This window comes from Hypanus sabinus, chromosome 30 (assembly GCF_030144855.1).
Source record: "Hypanus sabinus isolate sHypSab1 chromosome 30, sHypSab1.hap1, whole genome shotgun sequence".
Classification (NCBI taxonomy): domain Eukaryota; kingdom Metazoa; phylum Chordata; class Chondrichthyes; order Myliobatiformes; family Dasyatidae; genus Hypanus; species Hypanus sabinus.
The window spans coordinates 18,512,731-18,529,204 of NC_082735.1; the positions used below are offsets into that span (position 1 = coordinate 18,512,731).

A 16,474-nucleotide genomic window follows, 5' to 3' on the forward strand; every position below is an offset into this window, starting at 1 on the left:
TCGTCCTGCAAAATACCCAAAACAAAAATATTGCAGATAAATGTGCATTTGAAGCAGGTGGTATCAATTTTGAAGAACCGTTGACATTGAACATGGATAAAGAACAGCCAAATGTGACACTTCCAATGGCTCTAGAGATAAACTCTGTATCAACATCTGTTGAGCCCCGAGGATCAACAGAAGGAGCATAAGTATAGCCAACAACATGAAAAAGAGAATTTGAAATGCAGTTACTTGGTTAAACTCGCAAAACTGTAAATGTTGTTAGTTTTGTTTTACTCTTTAATCTTTTTAATGGGAGAGCAGATATATGTAACTAAGTGTAAAATCACACTATACTACAATGTATTTAATCATGTGTGTACTATTTCATTCTTGTGTAAAGCCTGGGAGAAGCCCAAAATTGGTTTGATTATCACTGACTTACACCCAATGGTACAACTGAACACCTGCTTGTTAATGCAAATACTTAATCAGACCATCATGTGGCTGCAACTCAATGCATAAAAGCAGGCAAACATGGTCAAGAGGTTCAATTGTTGTGTGGACCAAAGTTCAGAAAGGGAAAGATATGTGATCTAAGTGACTTTGACCATGGAATGTTTGTTGGTGCCAGACAGGGTGGTTTGAGTATCTCAGAATCACTGATGATCTCTACAAACGTTCATGTTGTTGGCTAAAAATTCAGAGTGAAAGCTCTGTGGGTGAAAATGCTTTAATAATAAAAGAGGTCAGAGGTGAATGGTCAGACTCTTCCAAGCTGACAGGATAGTGATGGTGACAGTAACAGTGATAGCCATGCTTTTACAACAGTGCAGTGCAGAAGAACATCTCTAAACGCACAACATGCCAAGCCTTGAAGTGGATGCAACAGAAGACCATGGGCGTCCGCTCAGAGGCCACTGAGTAAGTGCAGGAGGTACCTAATAAAGTGGCCACTGGGTGTATATGTTGTTAAGTCTGCTGTTTTAAGGCAACCACAGAGTGTTAAGGTGTAGAATTACAAAAACCCTACAAAAGTAAACAAATAGTGAAAGAAAAAGAATAATCAGATAGTGATCATGAGTTCATGGAATGTTCAGAAATCTGATGGCAGAAGGGAAGAAGCTGTTTCTAATATTTGTCTATGAGCCCTTAGTATTACTCTACACACAGTGCATGTTACTGCCTCATAGAAGGAGAACCTAGAAATGCATAAGCATGCCATTTGTGATGTCTCAGGGTTATGGAATTTGTTTTGATAATTTTAGAATGTGAGAGATTAATTATCCTTCCATAACTTTGCACAGATTTATTTAATTTTTTTTTGTTATCCCTCTTCCCCTCTCCCTTATAATTATGTAGCTGACGATGGATGAGGACCCTACCCCTGGAATAGAGCAATGGCATGTTAAACCTCCTTAGGTACCAAGTCAGCAGCTTCATTGATAAAGAGTGTGTGCACTGCAGCATCACTAACAAAGAGTAATGGTGAAAAAATATGAAACTGAGGGGTGAGAGATGGGCCAAGAGTTGTGGATTGGAACCTGTGATGGGAAGTAGAATTGCATCTTAAATCCTTCCCCAATATTGTGGATCCAGCAATTCTGGCTGGAAATGTGCATGTTCCCATTTTGCATATGGGGGCCTTAGCTGTCCATCTGAAAAATGAATGGTTCATTGATAGATTTCTAAGGAAACATATTTAAATGTTTTTCGTCTACCATACATCAAACATGTAAAATAATCTTTTAAGGAAATAAAGGCACTTGGTTCATGAGGCGGAATGCAGAACTTGGAACTCTCATGGCCTTAAAGGAATACAGCTGTAGTTCTGTATCTGGTTGCTAACATAATAAAATGTGCCAACTTCATAATAAAACTCATCCTACAGATTCCAATAATCAATGCTGCAGGATTTCAGCTAAAACAAATTAAAACGGAGTCTCTGGCAGAGAAATGAAACTGTAATTAAAACAGTTCTGACACCAAAGTTACTTCAGACATGCAGCATATTTAATAAAATCTACTTATTTTCTATAATTGCTACTACGAATTAGCAGAAGATACAAAACACAAGAAATTCTGCAGATGCTGGAAATCCAGAGCAACACACAGAAAATGCTGGAGGAACTCAGCAGGTCAGGCAGCTTCAATGGAAATGAACAAGCAGTCGATGATTAATTGCACTTTCAGCCATTTATTGCTGTTGTTATTTATCTTGTTCGTTTTTACCAAAGCTACAGTGTATTTTCATCAGAATTATATATCCCGCAATTTTGTTTTTCAGTTTTAACAATAAAAGTGTATTTTCAGAAGATCTATATCCATTCAGCTCTTTTGACAATCTCAGGACATTCTGAAGTTCTTCATAGTCGATATAGTAATTACTGAATACGATGTCAGATCGCTATCAAGAAACCCATAATAAATAATGTAGTATACTTACAGCTGTGTCATATTGAATTATTGGTAAATTTGTAAATTGATTGTCATTTGTACTGTGATACAGTGAAGCATTTGTTTTGCATGCCATCCATACAGATCATTTCATCGCATCAGTACAAGGGAAAAGCAATAATGATGCTGAATAAAGCATTATCGTTATACAGAAAGTGCAATGCAGGCACACTATAAATTGTAAGGCTATTATAAGTTAGACTGTGAGGTCAGGAGTCCATCCTATCACCCAAGAGTCATACAGTCTATTAATAGCAGGAAAGCAGATATGGCTTTCAGATTTTCTTTTATCTTCTACCTGACGGCAGTGTGGAGGAGAGAGAATGTTTAGGGTGGGTGGAGTCTTTGATCATGTTAGTTCCTTTATGGAGGCAGTGAGAAATGGGCAGAGCCCATTGAATGGAGGCTGGTTTTTATGACGTGCTGAGCTGTGCCTGTAAACATTTGTGTCGACATTAGATTCAGTGACGGACATTCAATCAGGAGTAGATGAAGAGTGCTTAACCTTTTGAGTATCATTTAATAAGATCATGACTGATCTAATTGTAGTTTCGCCTCCGTAAACCCATCTAACCACAACATCTATTCAACTCCCTGCTGATCCATCACTTGTTTTTTTTTTATCCACCTCACCTTAAAAATAATCAACCATTTTGTTTCCACCATCCTCAGAGAAAGAGTAGTTCCAAAGATTCATGGCCCAATTAGAGAAGAAGAGATCCTCTCTCAGCACTATCAGAAATGGATGACTGTGCTTTATTGGAGTAGCTTCAGTTTCTAGATTCCCCTACAAGAGCAATCATCCTATGCTGTCCACCTTACCAAGACCCTTTAGGGTTTGAATCAAATCTCTTTTCATTCTCCTGAACTTCAACAAACACTAACCTAGCCTGTCCAGTCTTTCCTCATGAGGCAAGTTGCTCTTTCCAGTTATTAACTGAATAAACTTCAGCTGAACTGCTTACAATATATTAACATTGTTCCTTGAAAAACGAGACCAGTTGTGATGTGAACTCCACATATGCAGAAGTATCAACTATGCCCTACTAATTGAAATAAATCCTTCCTCCCGTCTTACCCAACTCTGTTAACAATTAACATAGCAATTTTTTTTTACATGTAGTAACCATTTGTTGTAGTCATGAGCTAGTCTTTTTCAAATCATATACCAGGACACCCAGATACCTCTGCACCTCAATCATGCTTCATCTTGGTTTTTGCTTCCTGCCCAAAATGGATAATCTCATATTTCCCTACATTATACTCTATTTGTCAGGCCTTTGCCCGCTCACTTAACCTGTAGTCTCTTTTTGAAATGGAGACTAGGTTAATGATGGATGATTCCTCAATTTTATTCTCTTTATGCCTTACGGTAGCCGTAATGATGAATCTGAGTAAGTTGCTTGATCGTTTCAGAGGGATTTTAAGAGTCAACCACATCCAGTCTGCAGTCACATCCAGGCTAGGTCAAGTAAAGATGATAGATTTCTTCCCTTTCCTTAATTTTAATTGGTGGAGCAAACTGAAATTAATCAATTGACTGGTAAAAGGATATAATCAGCCAAGAGTTTTGTTTGAAGAAGGGCTGCACAGTTTATATTTTTATGTCTTGGTCAATATATGTTTCCCTCTCATCATAGTTCAAACAAAATTATCTATTTATTATCACATTACTAGGGCTCAGGGCTTACAAATTGGCTACCAGGTTTCTTATAGTAAGCCATAATATAAATGTCCACATTAGCTGTACTCGCTCAGGGACAGTGTTATGAAAGGCAATATATTTCCTTTAAGATTGGTAGTTGATACGTAACAGAGTTATTGGAACAGAATTCACTATAAGACGGGAGTCAGGGAGATTTTAAACTAAAATAGAAATTTGTTGAGAAGCTGTTAGTGGAGACTGACAAGCCTTTAAGCAATGTTAGGTCAAGTCTTTTACCCTCTGACTGAATTTTTTTTTCTTTTCGAAAGAAAACCTATCATCCAGAACTCTTCTATTAAAAGATCTGTTATGGATGATTAGGTTAAATAATTATTTTTATATGTATTTGAAAGTTTTCCACTACAGAAATTTTCAATCTGATGTGGAGTGTTGACAATGTAGTTTGCAGTGTACATAACATAATTTGCTAAAAGTAAACTTAACATACTTCTGTTTTTTTTCTGAAGGTGATGGAAGCTTGCCCAGAATTTCAATGACGAGTTGATTTAGTGCCTCTCGTCTGAAAATAGTGTGGGCTGGACAATGGTGTAAAATATCCCTCATTATCAGAATGGTGCATTAAGATAAACTGTCGGATCTTATGACGAAAGCTGCTGAAGGAAGTCAAGCATGTGCTAATCACTCTTGTGATCAAATCAGCTGTCAGGATAGGGCCACTGACTTATAACCTGCTTACTCCAAAGGAGTTCCATGCATTTAGTTCAGCTTGAAGAGCGAAGAGGCTTCACCAACAGGAGCAATCGAACGCTTCCCGTATTTGTCAGTGCAACGTGGGCTGTGAAACATAGGAAGCAATACTGAGCCTTATCACTGAGTCACAGAAGGAAAACAAATTCTTGGCAACTTCGCATAAAGCCAGTGAACTGTCAGAGCAACCCGTCAGGAGAAGCAGAAACTCTGTTAGTCTGGATCTATGACCAAGCAACCCTGTAGTCAGAGAACCAGGGAACGGAAAGAAGTTGGCTAAAGATTGGAAGCATACGCACTGAGAAAGCTAGGTTGGAACTTATCAGAATGCTGTTAAGCTACTTGTCATTTGCACATTGTGCTTATACATTCCTGGCTATGTCAGTGTTCAGCTCCTACCATAGAGGGACAGAGGGCTTAGATAAGCGCAATCATCAGATTCAGCATGGATCCTGCAGCTATACATTTCTCCTTCCAGAAATTGAGAACTGCCAACCTTCCCCTGACTACCACATATCCAATTCACTTCAAAGGGATGCTCCCTCACCGGTGGAGCCCAACTGGTCCTTAAAACGGTTGCAGCAGCTTGAAGACGTTCTGGAGAACAACACGCAGTGGCTACAGAAGGTAAGGATTCTTGCCACTGTTGCCACTCTTGTGTCACAGTACAATTTCTTAGACTTGTCCTGTCACAGGCTGTCCATAGGCTCACACAGAGTCACGTGGGACTGCTGATATTTTATATTTAGTCCTTCTGATCTTATGAGTCATTTTTGAAAGATTTTGTGTGTCTGTGTAGGTGGATTAATTTTAAGTGGATGGAAGGGAGCTGTAAATGAATGCAATAAGATAGTGCTGTAGGGACAGAACTAAATCTTGTTATATAAACATGAAACAAAATCTATTCAGGCAATAACCTGAATGCTGAGATTGTGGCAAAACACTGTCAAAGCTTTTGCTGGAGCTGTTTTAAAAATGTTCAAGAAAAAATCTGTGGGAAAGGGCAAAACCAACCAGTATGTTCAAATGGGAGTAAAGTTTGAATATTAAAATCATTAAAAATACTCTGCAAGTTCCAAAGTGTATTCAAAATAGCCAACTTACAAATTACCAATTCTAAACATTGTTACGCAGTTACCTATACAATGCCTCGGATGGTTTACTTAGTGTCACGAGTCATATGAATGGAGGAATTTATAAGAATTACCTGTAAGCTTTTAAGTTTTATAAAACATCTAACCATAATCTTACCGTGTTTAACTTCAGCAATAAAATTCTAATTTATTTTATGTCATGCATATTTTCAGTTCAGATTTGCCATTTTGCCTGCGCTTTGTGTTTGTGGCTGTGATCTTGTCTGACATTACACACAGGATTTTTGATGTGACATAATGCTTGAACAAGATAAGTCTCAACCTACCACATTATAATTGTGCATTTTTCAGGGAGTCATTGACAAATGCTTACCTGGAAATGTACCTGGTTGTATAATGCATCTCTCATTTGCTGATTGGTCTGAGTATCCAATTTCATGTGTTTAGAGCAAAATAGTTTGAGTTAGTTGCAGGAAAGACAGCATTGTTAAAGTGTTCATGTTGACAATGAAGTTTTTACACTTGTATTGTGCAGATCAGCTTCTAGACACTGAAAGAAAGTTAAGTTCCACTTGATTGACTGCGTTCTTGAAGTGGTCACTTCGATACCCAATGGAGGAGGATTTATCATGCTTAAAGCCCAACACCAACAAGTCTTGGTTGGGCAGTTTTTATCTTGTGCCTAGTAAATGAATGATATATATTGTCTAACTGAGGAGGCATTGTTTCACCATTTTTTGTGAGAGTGAAGAGTCCTTCAGATCAAAAACTCTCCCCATGTAATCACTTCCTTTGAAGAGGCAACAGATCACCTTGAAAGTAGTTATTATTAGTTTAACGACTATCTTCTGTTTGGTAGAAAAACATTTGCTTTCAGACAAATGTTCTCCTTGTGATTAGCATCGGAGAGTAAAAGCCACACCAGTCTGGGAGTTTTAACCTCATTAGACATTTTTTCCTTCTTTGTTCATCATCTAAATGCATCCATAAAAAGTGAGAAAGATAGATTTGAGAGAAAACAATTAAATTTTGCCACTCGAGCCTTACCAGTGAAATTGTATAATATTACAGCTCTAAAATGAAAGTATGTACAATTCTAAGGAAATACTTCTTGATTATAATACTTTCATACACCATATGATATGACCAGCATTCCATTTAATATGATATATCTTAAAATTAAAGAGCCTGATTAACAAGAATGGAATCAAATACGAATAAAATCTGCAAATGTGAAACAAAACCAAATGATGACAAATCTTCTTTTGTAAAATTTTGCTGCAAAATATATCTTCTGTAGCAGCAAAGTTCAAAGTAAATTTATTATCAAATAATAAATATTATGGTATAATATATGTCTCCATATATTACCCAGTGATGGTAAAATAAAAAATACAAGTTAATATTTTGGGTGGAAATCCTCATCTGATGGAAATTCTAAATACTAAACTGCTTTCTCATTACAGATATTCCCTGCTTCTATACGTTTCTTACTCTCCCTATTTTTCCTTAAATGAAAAGGGAATAACAGCTGGCAGAAAACAAGTTGTTACTTACTGATTGAGACTTTGAGGAGCAAGCTAAACAATATCAGGTGGTTTACAGGTCTGATCATGATCATCTGAGAGCCAAATGATTGACAGACTAATGTGCACCCGGGAAGATAGTTGTTATGTGTTCGTCTTTCAACAGAAGAAGATTTTTGAAAGGGTCACAAATGCAGGATAGGGGTCCTTAATTGATAAAACAGGACATTTTACAGAAACAATGAAAATTCAATCATAACCTTTAATAGTTCACGAAAGTACACTGGCATTTAGTGATTAAAAGAGATAAGTTGATTTCTTTTTTTATGTCAATAATACATGCTAATAGCAAAACATTTGTTTTGGAGGTGTACAGGAGCTCACTGCTGTTGTGATTATTTCAATATGAACATACTTCCATTTCTTAAAACTGTCCGTATGTTTCAAATCAAGACCAGAAATGTGTACTCGGCATTCAGTTTGGAAATACTGTGTGAAAAAAACACATCCATGAATCATCTACGCACATGTGAAGCATACATTACAAAAGCAAAAACATTTTAGGTATACTGCAGATATATGCGACTATCTGTACATGGTATATTTTTCACCTTCCAATCAAATTTAGGCAATTTTTGGGAAGGTTTGTTATTTCCTTTCTGTATATTGGAAATATAATCTGCAACTGTTAAATTTGCAAATGATTACTTCTCGGCAATTATTGAACTATTTAGGAGAATTTATGTGGTGTATGCTTTCGTGTCTGTTAAAGCTTAAAGCAGAAGCAGGAATAGTCCTTGTGGTACTCAGAGACTGTTCAGTAAAATATCTTTCTCACAATTTCAGCCCCTAATCCAAATGCTACATTTGCTTTGTTTCCAAAAACCTATCACTCGCTGTTGAATAATTTCAATGATATAATCATAGCCATCTCAGAAGGGAACTTCTGAAGATTCCAAGCCTTTAATGAAATGCTCAGGCTCAAATAACTGTTATATGGTCCTGTAAGCTTATTTTTTGGTTGTCCAGCCAGTGGAAGCAATCTTCTAACAGTTATTTTTTGTGGAACTGTCCAGAAAATTTTATGTCAAACACAGCACGTCCAAATCATAGTTTGTCCTGCCATATTACTCAGTCTGTCCTATTTGCTAGGTTAGTCTGAGAATCATTGCAAGTGTTGAAGTATTAATCAAAAACAGGGAAATATTGTAACGTAGATCAGTAATATTCCATTTGTTGAGAGGGACATCCCGAGGAGCTGAACAGGCTCCTACTTCCTCTATTTTTAACGTAAAGTGAACAAATATAGACTTGCAATAACACACACAAAATGCTGGTGGAACACAGCAGGCCAGGCAGCATCTATAGGGAGAAGCACTGTCAACGTTTTGAGCCGAGACTCTTCGAGATAAGACTTGGTTTATTTGCCACATGGACATCAAAACTTCGAAACATGCAGAGAAGTGCGTCATTTATGTTGATGAGGATGTGCTGGCGGGGACAGTCCACAGGTGTTCCCATGTTTCCAGCACCAGCAAAGCTCACCTTCAACTTACTAACCCTGACCCGTTCATCTCATTGGAAAGTGGGAGGAAACCCATATGTTAGGGGGAAAACATACAAACCTCTTACAGACTGCAGCTGGAATTGACCCCGACTGTACTGCTGATGCTGTAAAGTATTTTGATAACTGCTATACTACCGTGTCTCACATAAACAATGCAAACGCTTGCCGGAGTATTGTGATTTTTAGATTTATTCTCGACTTACCTATTTCATGCACTGTTTATGAGTAAAAATGCTTCAATTACCTTCAGAGGCATTAACTAAAAAATACAGAAGTCCTTTGTTCTTTTAGACTTACATTTGTGTCACAATTTTCAGGCTCTTACAGCAACAATTATGCGTTTAGTGTTTGTCTGGTTATGTTTTTGTAATTCCCTGTATCCCACATCCTGGACCTTGGCCATTTACCTAAGAGTCTCTTGGGGAAAAAAATGTGAAGAGGATTGCTTTGATGATTGAGGCATGGGATATCTGCTGAGCAAAATCCTCATTACCAGTAAATCAGAGACAATGCAAATCAGCAGAGTTAAGACTTTTTAGGTTTCCTCCTTTCATCTTATCTGATTAATATCTGAGCTTTTTAAAGAAACCGATATACACAGCTAGTGCGAGTCCTGCAGACAATAGAAAGTCCTGCTGAGGGATACAAAAGGACACTGGATCCAGTCCAATTTGTGGGTTTTTTACTTAGAAGCTAAAGTTCACCTTGGTCTCTTACTCCACCATCACTGCTGCTGTGGTCTAATAAATCTTTGTGAACTGATCCATATTTGATTTAACATACGGTACAGTGACGTGTGTCATAAAAACATGAGATTCTGCAAATGCTGGAAAACTTGAGCAAGACACACAACACACAAAATACTGGAGGAGCTCAGCAAGTCAGAAAAAGTGTCAGGCTTAATATCACCAGCATGTGTTGTGAAATGTGTTGCAATGAAGCAGCAGCAGTGTGTTGCAATATGCAACAATAAAAACTGAGTTGCAGTAAGAAGTATATTTATATTATCAAGGTAAATTAAAACAAGTAGTGCAAAAAAGTAGTGAGATGTTATTCAGGGGTTCAATGTCCATTCAGAAATCTGATGGCAGAGGGGAAGAAGCTATTCCTGAATTGGTAAGTCTATTCTTTCAGGCTTTTGTAACTCCTGCCTGGTGGTAGCACTGAGAAGAGGTCAAGTCTTTAATACTGGGGTTCTTTAATGATGCATGCTACCTTTCTGAGGTATCGCTCCTTGAATATGTCCTGGATGCTGGAGAGACTGGAGTCCCTGATGGAGCTGACTGAATTTACAACTTTCTGCAGCTTATTTCGATCCTGTGCAGTGGCCCTACCCAGCCTTTCCCCCCTCCCATACTAGGCAGTGGTGCAGCCAGTTAGAATGCTCTCCAAGGTACATTTGTAGAAATTTGCAAGGGTCTTTGGTGACATGCCAGATCTCCTCAGGCTCCTCGAACAGCTAGCATCTATGGAGGGCAATAACCAGACAGCATTTAGGTCTGAGATCATTCATCAGGACTGGAAAGGATGGGTGCAGAGGACAGAATAAGAAGGGAGGTGTAGAAGTTCCTTTCCAAAAAAAAAGGGTTCTCTTGCATCATTATTGATATTGCCCTCACCTATATCTCCTCCATTTCCCACACATCCTCATGCTGCCATAACAGGACTCCCATTGACTTACCTACCACCCCATGAGCTTCCATATTCAGCATGTCATTCTCCACAATATCTGGTATCTACAGTGGGATTTCCCCCCCACCCATTCTCTGATTTCCATAGGGATCACTGTCTGCACGACTCCCTTATCCACTGGTCATTCTCCTGACCCTTATCCCTGTAAGCAGGGTGTGTTACACCTGGCCCTATACCTCTTCGCTCACCACCATTCAGAGATTCAGAGTCTCAACAGTCCTTCCAGGTAAAGTAACTCTTCACCTGTAACTCTGTTAGGGTCATCGACTGTACCCGGTGCTCCTGGTGTAGACTTCTTGGTGAGACATGAGGTAGATTGGAGGACAGCTTTACTCTATCCACCACAAAAGGCAGTATTTTCAGGTGACCACTCATTTTAATTTAACTTCCTGTTCCCATTCCAACATGTCATTGCATGGCCTCCTCTACTATCATGATGCGACCATACTCAGGTTGAAGGAGGAACATCTCATAATCTGTCTGGGTAGCCTCCAACCTGATGGCATGAACGTCAATTTCTCTGACTTTCAATAATTTCTCTCCCTTTCCTTTTTCACTTTTTCTATTCCCCATTCTGGTTCCACTCTCACCCCCTTCTCATCTCACCTGCCCATCATCTCTCTCTGGTACACCTCCTCCTTCACTCTCTTCCATGGTCCACTGTCCATTCTTATCTGATTCTTTCTTCAGTCCTTTACATCTTCTACCTGTCACCTCCCAGCTTCTTACTTCATTCACCCTCGTCCTTCCCTCTCACCTGGTTTCAACTATCACCTGCTGGCTTGTAATCCTTCCCCTCTCCCGCTTTCTTCTTCTGGCTTCTGCCCCCTTCCTTTTCAGTCCTTACGTAGAGCCTTGACCCAGAATGCTGTCTGTTTGTTCCCCTCCATAGATGCTGCCTGGCTTGCTGAGCTCCGCCAGCATTTTGTGGGTGTTGTGAGTTGTGTGTTGGCTACTGACATGAAGTGAAGGAAGTTGCATGGTTAATATGACATTTATAATCTGGTACAATGACTGAAACTGTAGCATTCTGTTTATCTTGTGTGCTTTAAAATTTGAGTCTGAAGGATAGTGAAGGCTAAATGTCCATCTCCATACTACCCTGAAGTCAGTGTTTGACCCACCCAGTTATTAAGTACACAGTCAGCTTCACATAAGTGTTTTGGTCAACAACTGCCACGATTGCACCCATCAAACCACTTAATGTGCATGATGCCTGCAGCGTTTCATCAAATATGACCTTCTATTATGTGCAGTGCTTGTGCTGTATGATGATTTTAAGTTCCAATTTACAACAATGGCTGACAAAAGACAAGCTATTTCTTGTCATCTTGTTTGCTTTGTACCTCTGGCATTTGTTTTCCTTGAACCTCTGAAACTCAACGGCTGTTCTGCCAGCCACTCATCACCTTTTATGGGGTAAGCTAGCAAAATTTTGACTGAAACTGGCTCTGTGGGAATGCTTTTACTGTTTTGTATGATGTAGAAATTCTGCAAGCTCCCAGGTGGACAAATACTGAAGAAAGTTTGGTGGTAGGGCAAGACCTCCTGGACTGGTAGTTATGCCCTTATTTAACACCCAGTATGCCTTTTTCAAGCTGGGGAAATTGAAAACATGAAGAATGCCGTCTGATCCTCCCCAGATCCTTCCTCTATTGCAGTTGAGGATTCTCAAGCCTCATTTAAAAATGGAATAATTGGTTCACTCATTGACAGGGCAGAAATTACTTTGGTTCCTAGGCTTCTGGACAGGAAGCAGAAGCTCCAATTTCTATCAGTCATGGAGGTAGAAGAGAAAGATTCATCTGAGACAATGGAGAATCTGTCATCTGTTCCTAAACTGCTTCAGGGCAGATTATGAGAAGATCATGAAGTACAACTCTAATCAATGTAATATGAAGGCATTTAGGACCAATGTCTCTGCTCCCTCGTCCGTGTGCCACAGTTTGCAATGGTGTTCTCTTCTGCATCCCTCCTCACTCCCCTCAGGTATTGTGCAGTAGGTGGAGCCTACTATATCAAGACATCCCTTGCCGTGGACCTCTGCCCAATGATTCTGCAGCTTAAGATTTCCATTGATCAGTGCGCTTAAAGATTTTCGCTAATGATACCTGTTGTGTTCTTTATATTAATATGTACCATGAGTTTCTAATAAAGAACAATATTCTGGAAGAATAGAACTTTTATTTACAACAGCAATAACCACACGTGTCTTACAGCGTCATACTTCCAGACATTCTATCATTTTTGCGCATGCTCGGAATTCTGTCCAATCACGTTCTGACATGTGATAGCACCACAATAACTTTTCCAAAAATACAATTTTCTGAGAAGTGTTGGAGATTCAGACATGGGAGGTAATTGAGTACATAAATGTTGTCAATAATCTGAAACCCTAATCAATAAAATGATTTATAATGAAAAGTCATTATAGGAAAGCCATATCATTTGACAGACATGGAGTAATGTATTAAACAATTACTTAATGACACAAAGATAATGATCACCAGCCTCTATATTAATTGCTGGTATGAAACACTGAAGTACTGCAGCAGTTTGAAATGTTTCACCTCTGCCAACTCTAAAATAATATCTTAGCAGATTTTTGTTGTGTTATATGCAGCATGATCACGAATCCCTTGTAAACATTACTTTTCATGTAGGAATCTGCAGAGCATCTGAAATACATGGCAGAATGCGAAGCACTGTTTTATCTGTACTTGCAATTTGGTAGCAGGACTTTTTAGTTCTCCTAGTCCACAAAGTTTAAGAATTATTAACATCTGATATAAAAAAAACATGTTTCAACATGAAGTAGCCTGAAGTGATGTAAACAAGACTGAGAATAATTGTAATATTGTCTCGCTTGTAGAATTTGCTGTTTATCAGGGAATTCATAGAAATTCAATTTTACTGAATGCAGCACAGCTTGGAGAACTACATATCCAAACTTAAATTACATGGAATAGAAGGGTTTGACCTGAGAAACAACTGGAAGACAATCCATTTGGCTTGTCAGAAACATCTTTTATTTCCCATTTGGGATTGATCTTTTTTAATTCAATGTAACTTGAGTGTTATTAATTTAAAATCAAAATAACCCATCCTGTAGATTGGTCTTATATGTTGAGGGGTAGAATTTCAAGCCTGTCTGTCAGTACTTATACACAATGTGAAAACAAATAGTGTTATACTTGTAGTATCCAAGACATCTTCAAGGAGTGGCACCTCAGAACGATGGAATTGATTATTAAAGACCCCAATCACCCAGGATAATCTCTTCTCATTGTTACCATCAGGAAGGAGGTACAGAAACCTGAAGGCACACACTCGGCGATTCAGGGACAGTTTCTTCCCCTCTGCCATCTGATTCCTAAATGGACATTGAGCACATGAACACTATCTCACTTTTATTAATTCTGTTTTTGCACTTTTTTAATTTAACTATTTAATGTTTGTATATATACTTACTGTAATTGTTTTACTCATTTATTTTCCCCTATATTATTATGTATTGCATTTTACTGCTGCTGCTAAGTTAACAAATTTCAAGACATATGCCGGTGATATTAAATCCGATCTGATGTGATCGGATTTTCCAAAATCCAATTCCATTCACCTGTGGAGCTAAAGTCCAGAAATTGATCATCCCAACCTTCATTGTGATGATTTTTTTTTCATGTGCCATTTTTGGCAGTTAATTCACATTATTTATTATTTTATTTTTTATCTTTGTAAAAATATCTCCGTCGTGCCCATTAACATTCTTTAAGCAACCGACCGCGTACTCCCCATGACTGCTTGGATTTCTGCCGGGTGCTTGGGTTTCCTCTCACAGTTCAAAGATGTGCCACTTAGTAGGCTAATTGGTCACTGCATATTGTCCCATGATTAGGCTAGAGTTAAATCGGGTGATTGCTGGGCACTGTGGCTCAAAGGACTGGAAGGGGGCCTATTCCACACTGTATCTTGGCAAAAAGGCCTTTCACTTTTGTAAGTACCAACATCAAATCTCATAAGCTGCTCTAGTCCAAGGAGGACAATATCGACGTCTCCAATAACCTCACAAAAATGTAATCCCTCAATGTCCATTGTTAAGTTCATGAATATCACTCTCAAGATTAGCATATTGATTAGCTAATTGTTAGCTAAGATTAGCATAAAAATCAAATATTTTCCTTTGATTGAAAATTTTGCCCTGTGATAGGCCATTTATTGCCCAGGCATTTATTGCTCACTCGCTTTACACCTATATAAGGCACAATTCAGAAGCCTGATGGAATATTTGATGCCGAAGAAGATCACCAGCACCTGAGACAAAGCGGTCTGCTTGATTGAAAGCCTAATGACCATTCTCAGCATGCCTTTCTTCCGCCACTGGCATCAATGGCTTCACTTTGTATTGGTATAATACGTACGGCTGTCACTCATCCGGGGTACTCCATCAGCATCTTCAGATTCTGCATCCTCTACAAGCAGGAAATCAAGGACAGCAGATCTTCTTTCATTACATCTTAGCAGCTTCACTGTATTTGTCATTTGATCTTCTCCTCTTTGAGTCCTCTGACTGCCATGCTCTGCAACTTGCTCTCCAAAGTGCATACCATCTACCTATACCTTATCATTGCTGGATTTAGATATTTAGATCGTCAAACTCCACCCCCCGCCCCCCAGTGTTACTGTTGCAGTGTGTGCAGCAGAAGGACTGCATCAGTTAAAGACAATGGCTCTCCAGCATCTTCTCAAGGACGGTAAGGGTTGAGCAATAAGTGCTGGCCTTTACCAGCAGCTCTCAGACCTGCAAAAGAACCGAACGAAAAAAAGTTTAGAATCGCCGATAATTGTGAGGGCATTATTATTGCAAATGATTTAGTGATTCTGGACATAAGCAAATCTTGTGAATGCAAGAAATTAGATTTTTTTTACCAAAGAAGGTTTTGATCTGCATGTGGGACTGTTAAAAGAGTGTGCTGGAAAATGTTACAAACGTTGACATGATCCAAATCGTTTCAGTACAGAATAATGGCCTGGCTAAATTAAACTTCTGATGAGGTGGAACATCACTTGGGGGTTAAGTTCTTCTTTATTTGCCAAGAATGCTCATTTTTGGCCTGTACTGTACTTAAATAGCCTAATCCAGCAATCGGAGAATTTATGACTTTTACATGAATCCCAGAATGCTAATTATAACAATAAACAGAAACCTTCATTGAAACGCAACGTTTCACCCTTTGTAACTTGCTTTCAAGACGTTGATTCCTGTTTTATTGATTTTTCTCGCTGTACATATTCCATATTTTCAAAACTATTTCTGTCTTACACTTAGCATGGCTGAAAACTGCTGCACTGACTCCAAACTTAATTATTTAGAGTTCACTGGTAGTGCTAAACATGCTGCCTGAGAAAAGCAATGTGTTTAATTTTTCAGCACAACTAGCTTCATTGCCAGTCTAACACTCTCTTCCCTGGCTGACTTTGATGTATCATTGTTAGTGAGAGTAATGCTGTAGATTATTTTCTAAATAGTGAAAGAATTCAAAAATCAGAGGGTTAAAGGGACTTGTGTACCTAATTCAGGATCTCCTTAAAGTTAACTTGCAAGCTGAGTTGGTGGTAAGAAAGACAAATGAAATGTTAACATTCATCTCAAGCAGAAACATACTGCTGAGACTGTTTAGCATATTGCTTAGACCACATTTGGAATATGGTGAGCGAGTTTGGGCACTCTATCAAAGGAAGCATA

The 16,474-nt window shown here is 38.6% G+C and overlaps 1 protein-coding gene across 2 annotated transcripts in view; it reads left to right on the top strand.

The window, feature by feature from the left end:
• The window catches only part of angpt2b (angiopoietin 2b), a 228,559-nt gene that overhangs the window by 27,215 nt on the left and 184,870 nt on the right, over positions 1–16,474 (top strand). For both annotated transcript variants that reach the window (XM_059954378.1, XM_059954377.1), the window contains exon 2: positions 4,612–5,479. In XM_059954378.1, coding sequence (XP_059810361.1) covers positions 5,180–5,479 — 300 coding nt within the window. In that variant the 5' untranslated portion in view covers positions 4,612–5,179. The remainder of the gene's footprint in view (positions 1–4,611; positions 5,480–16,474) is intronic.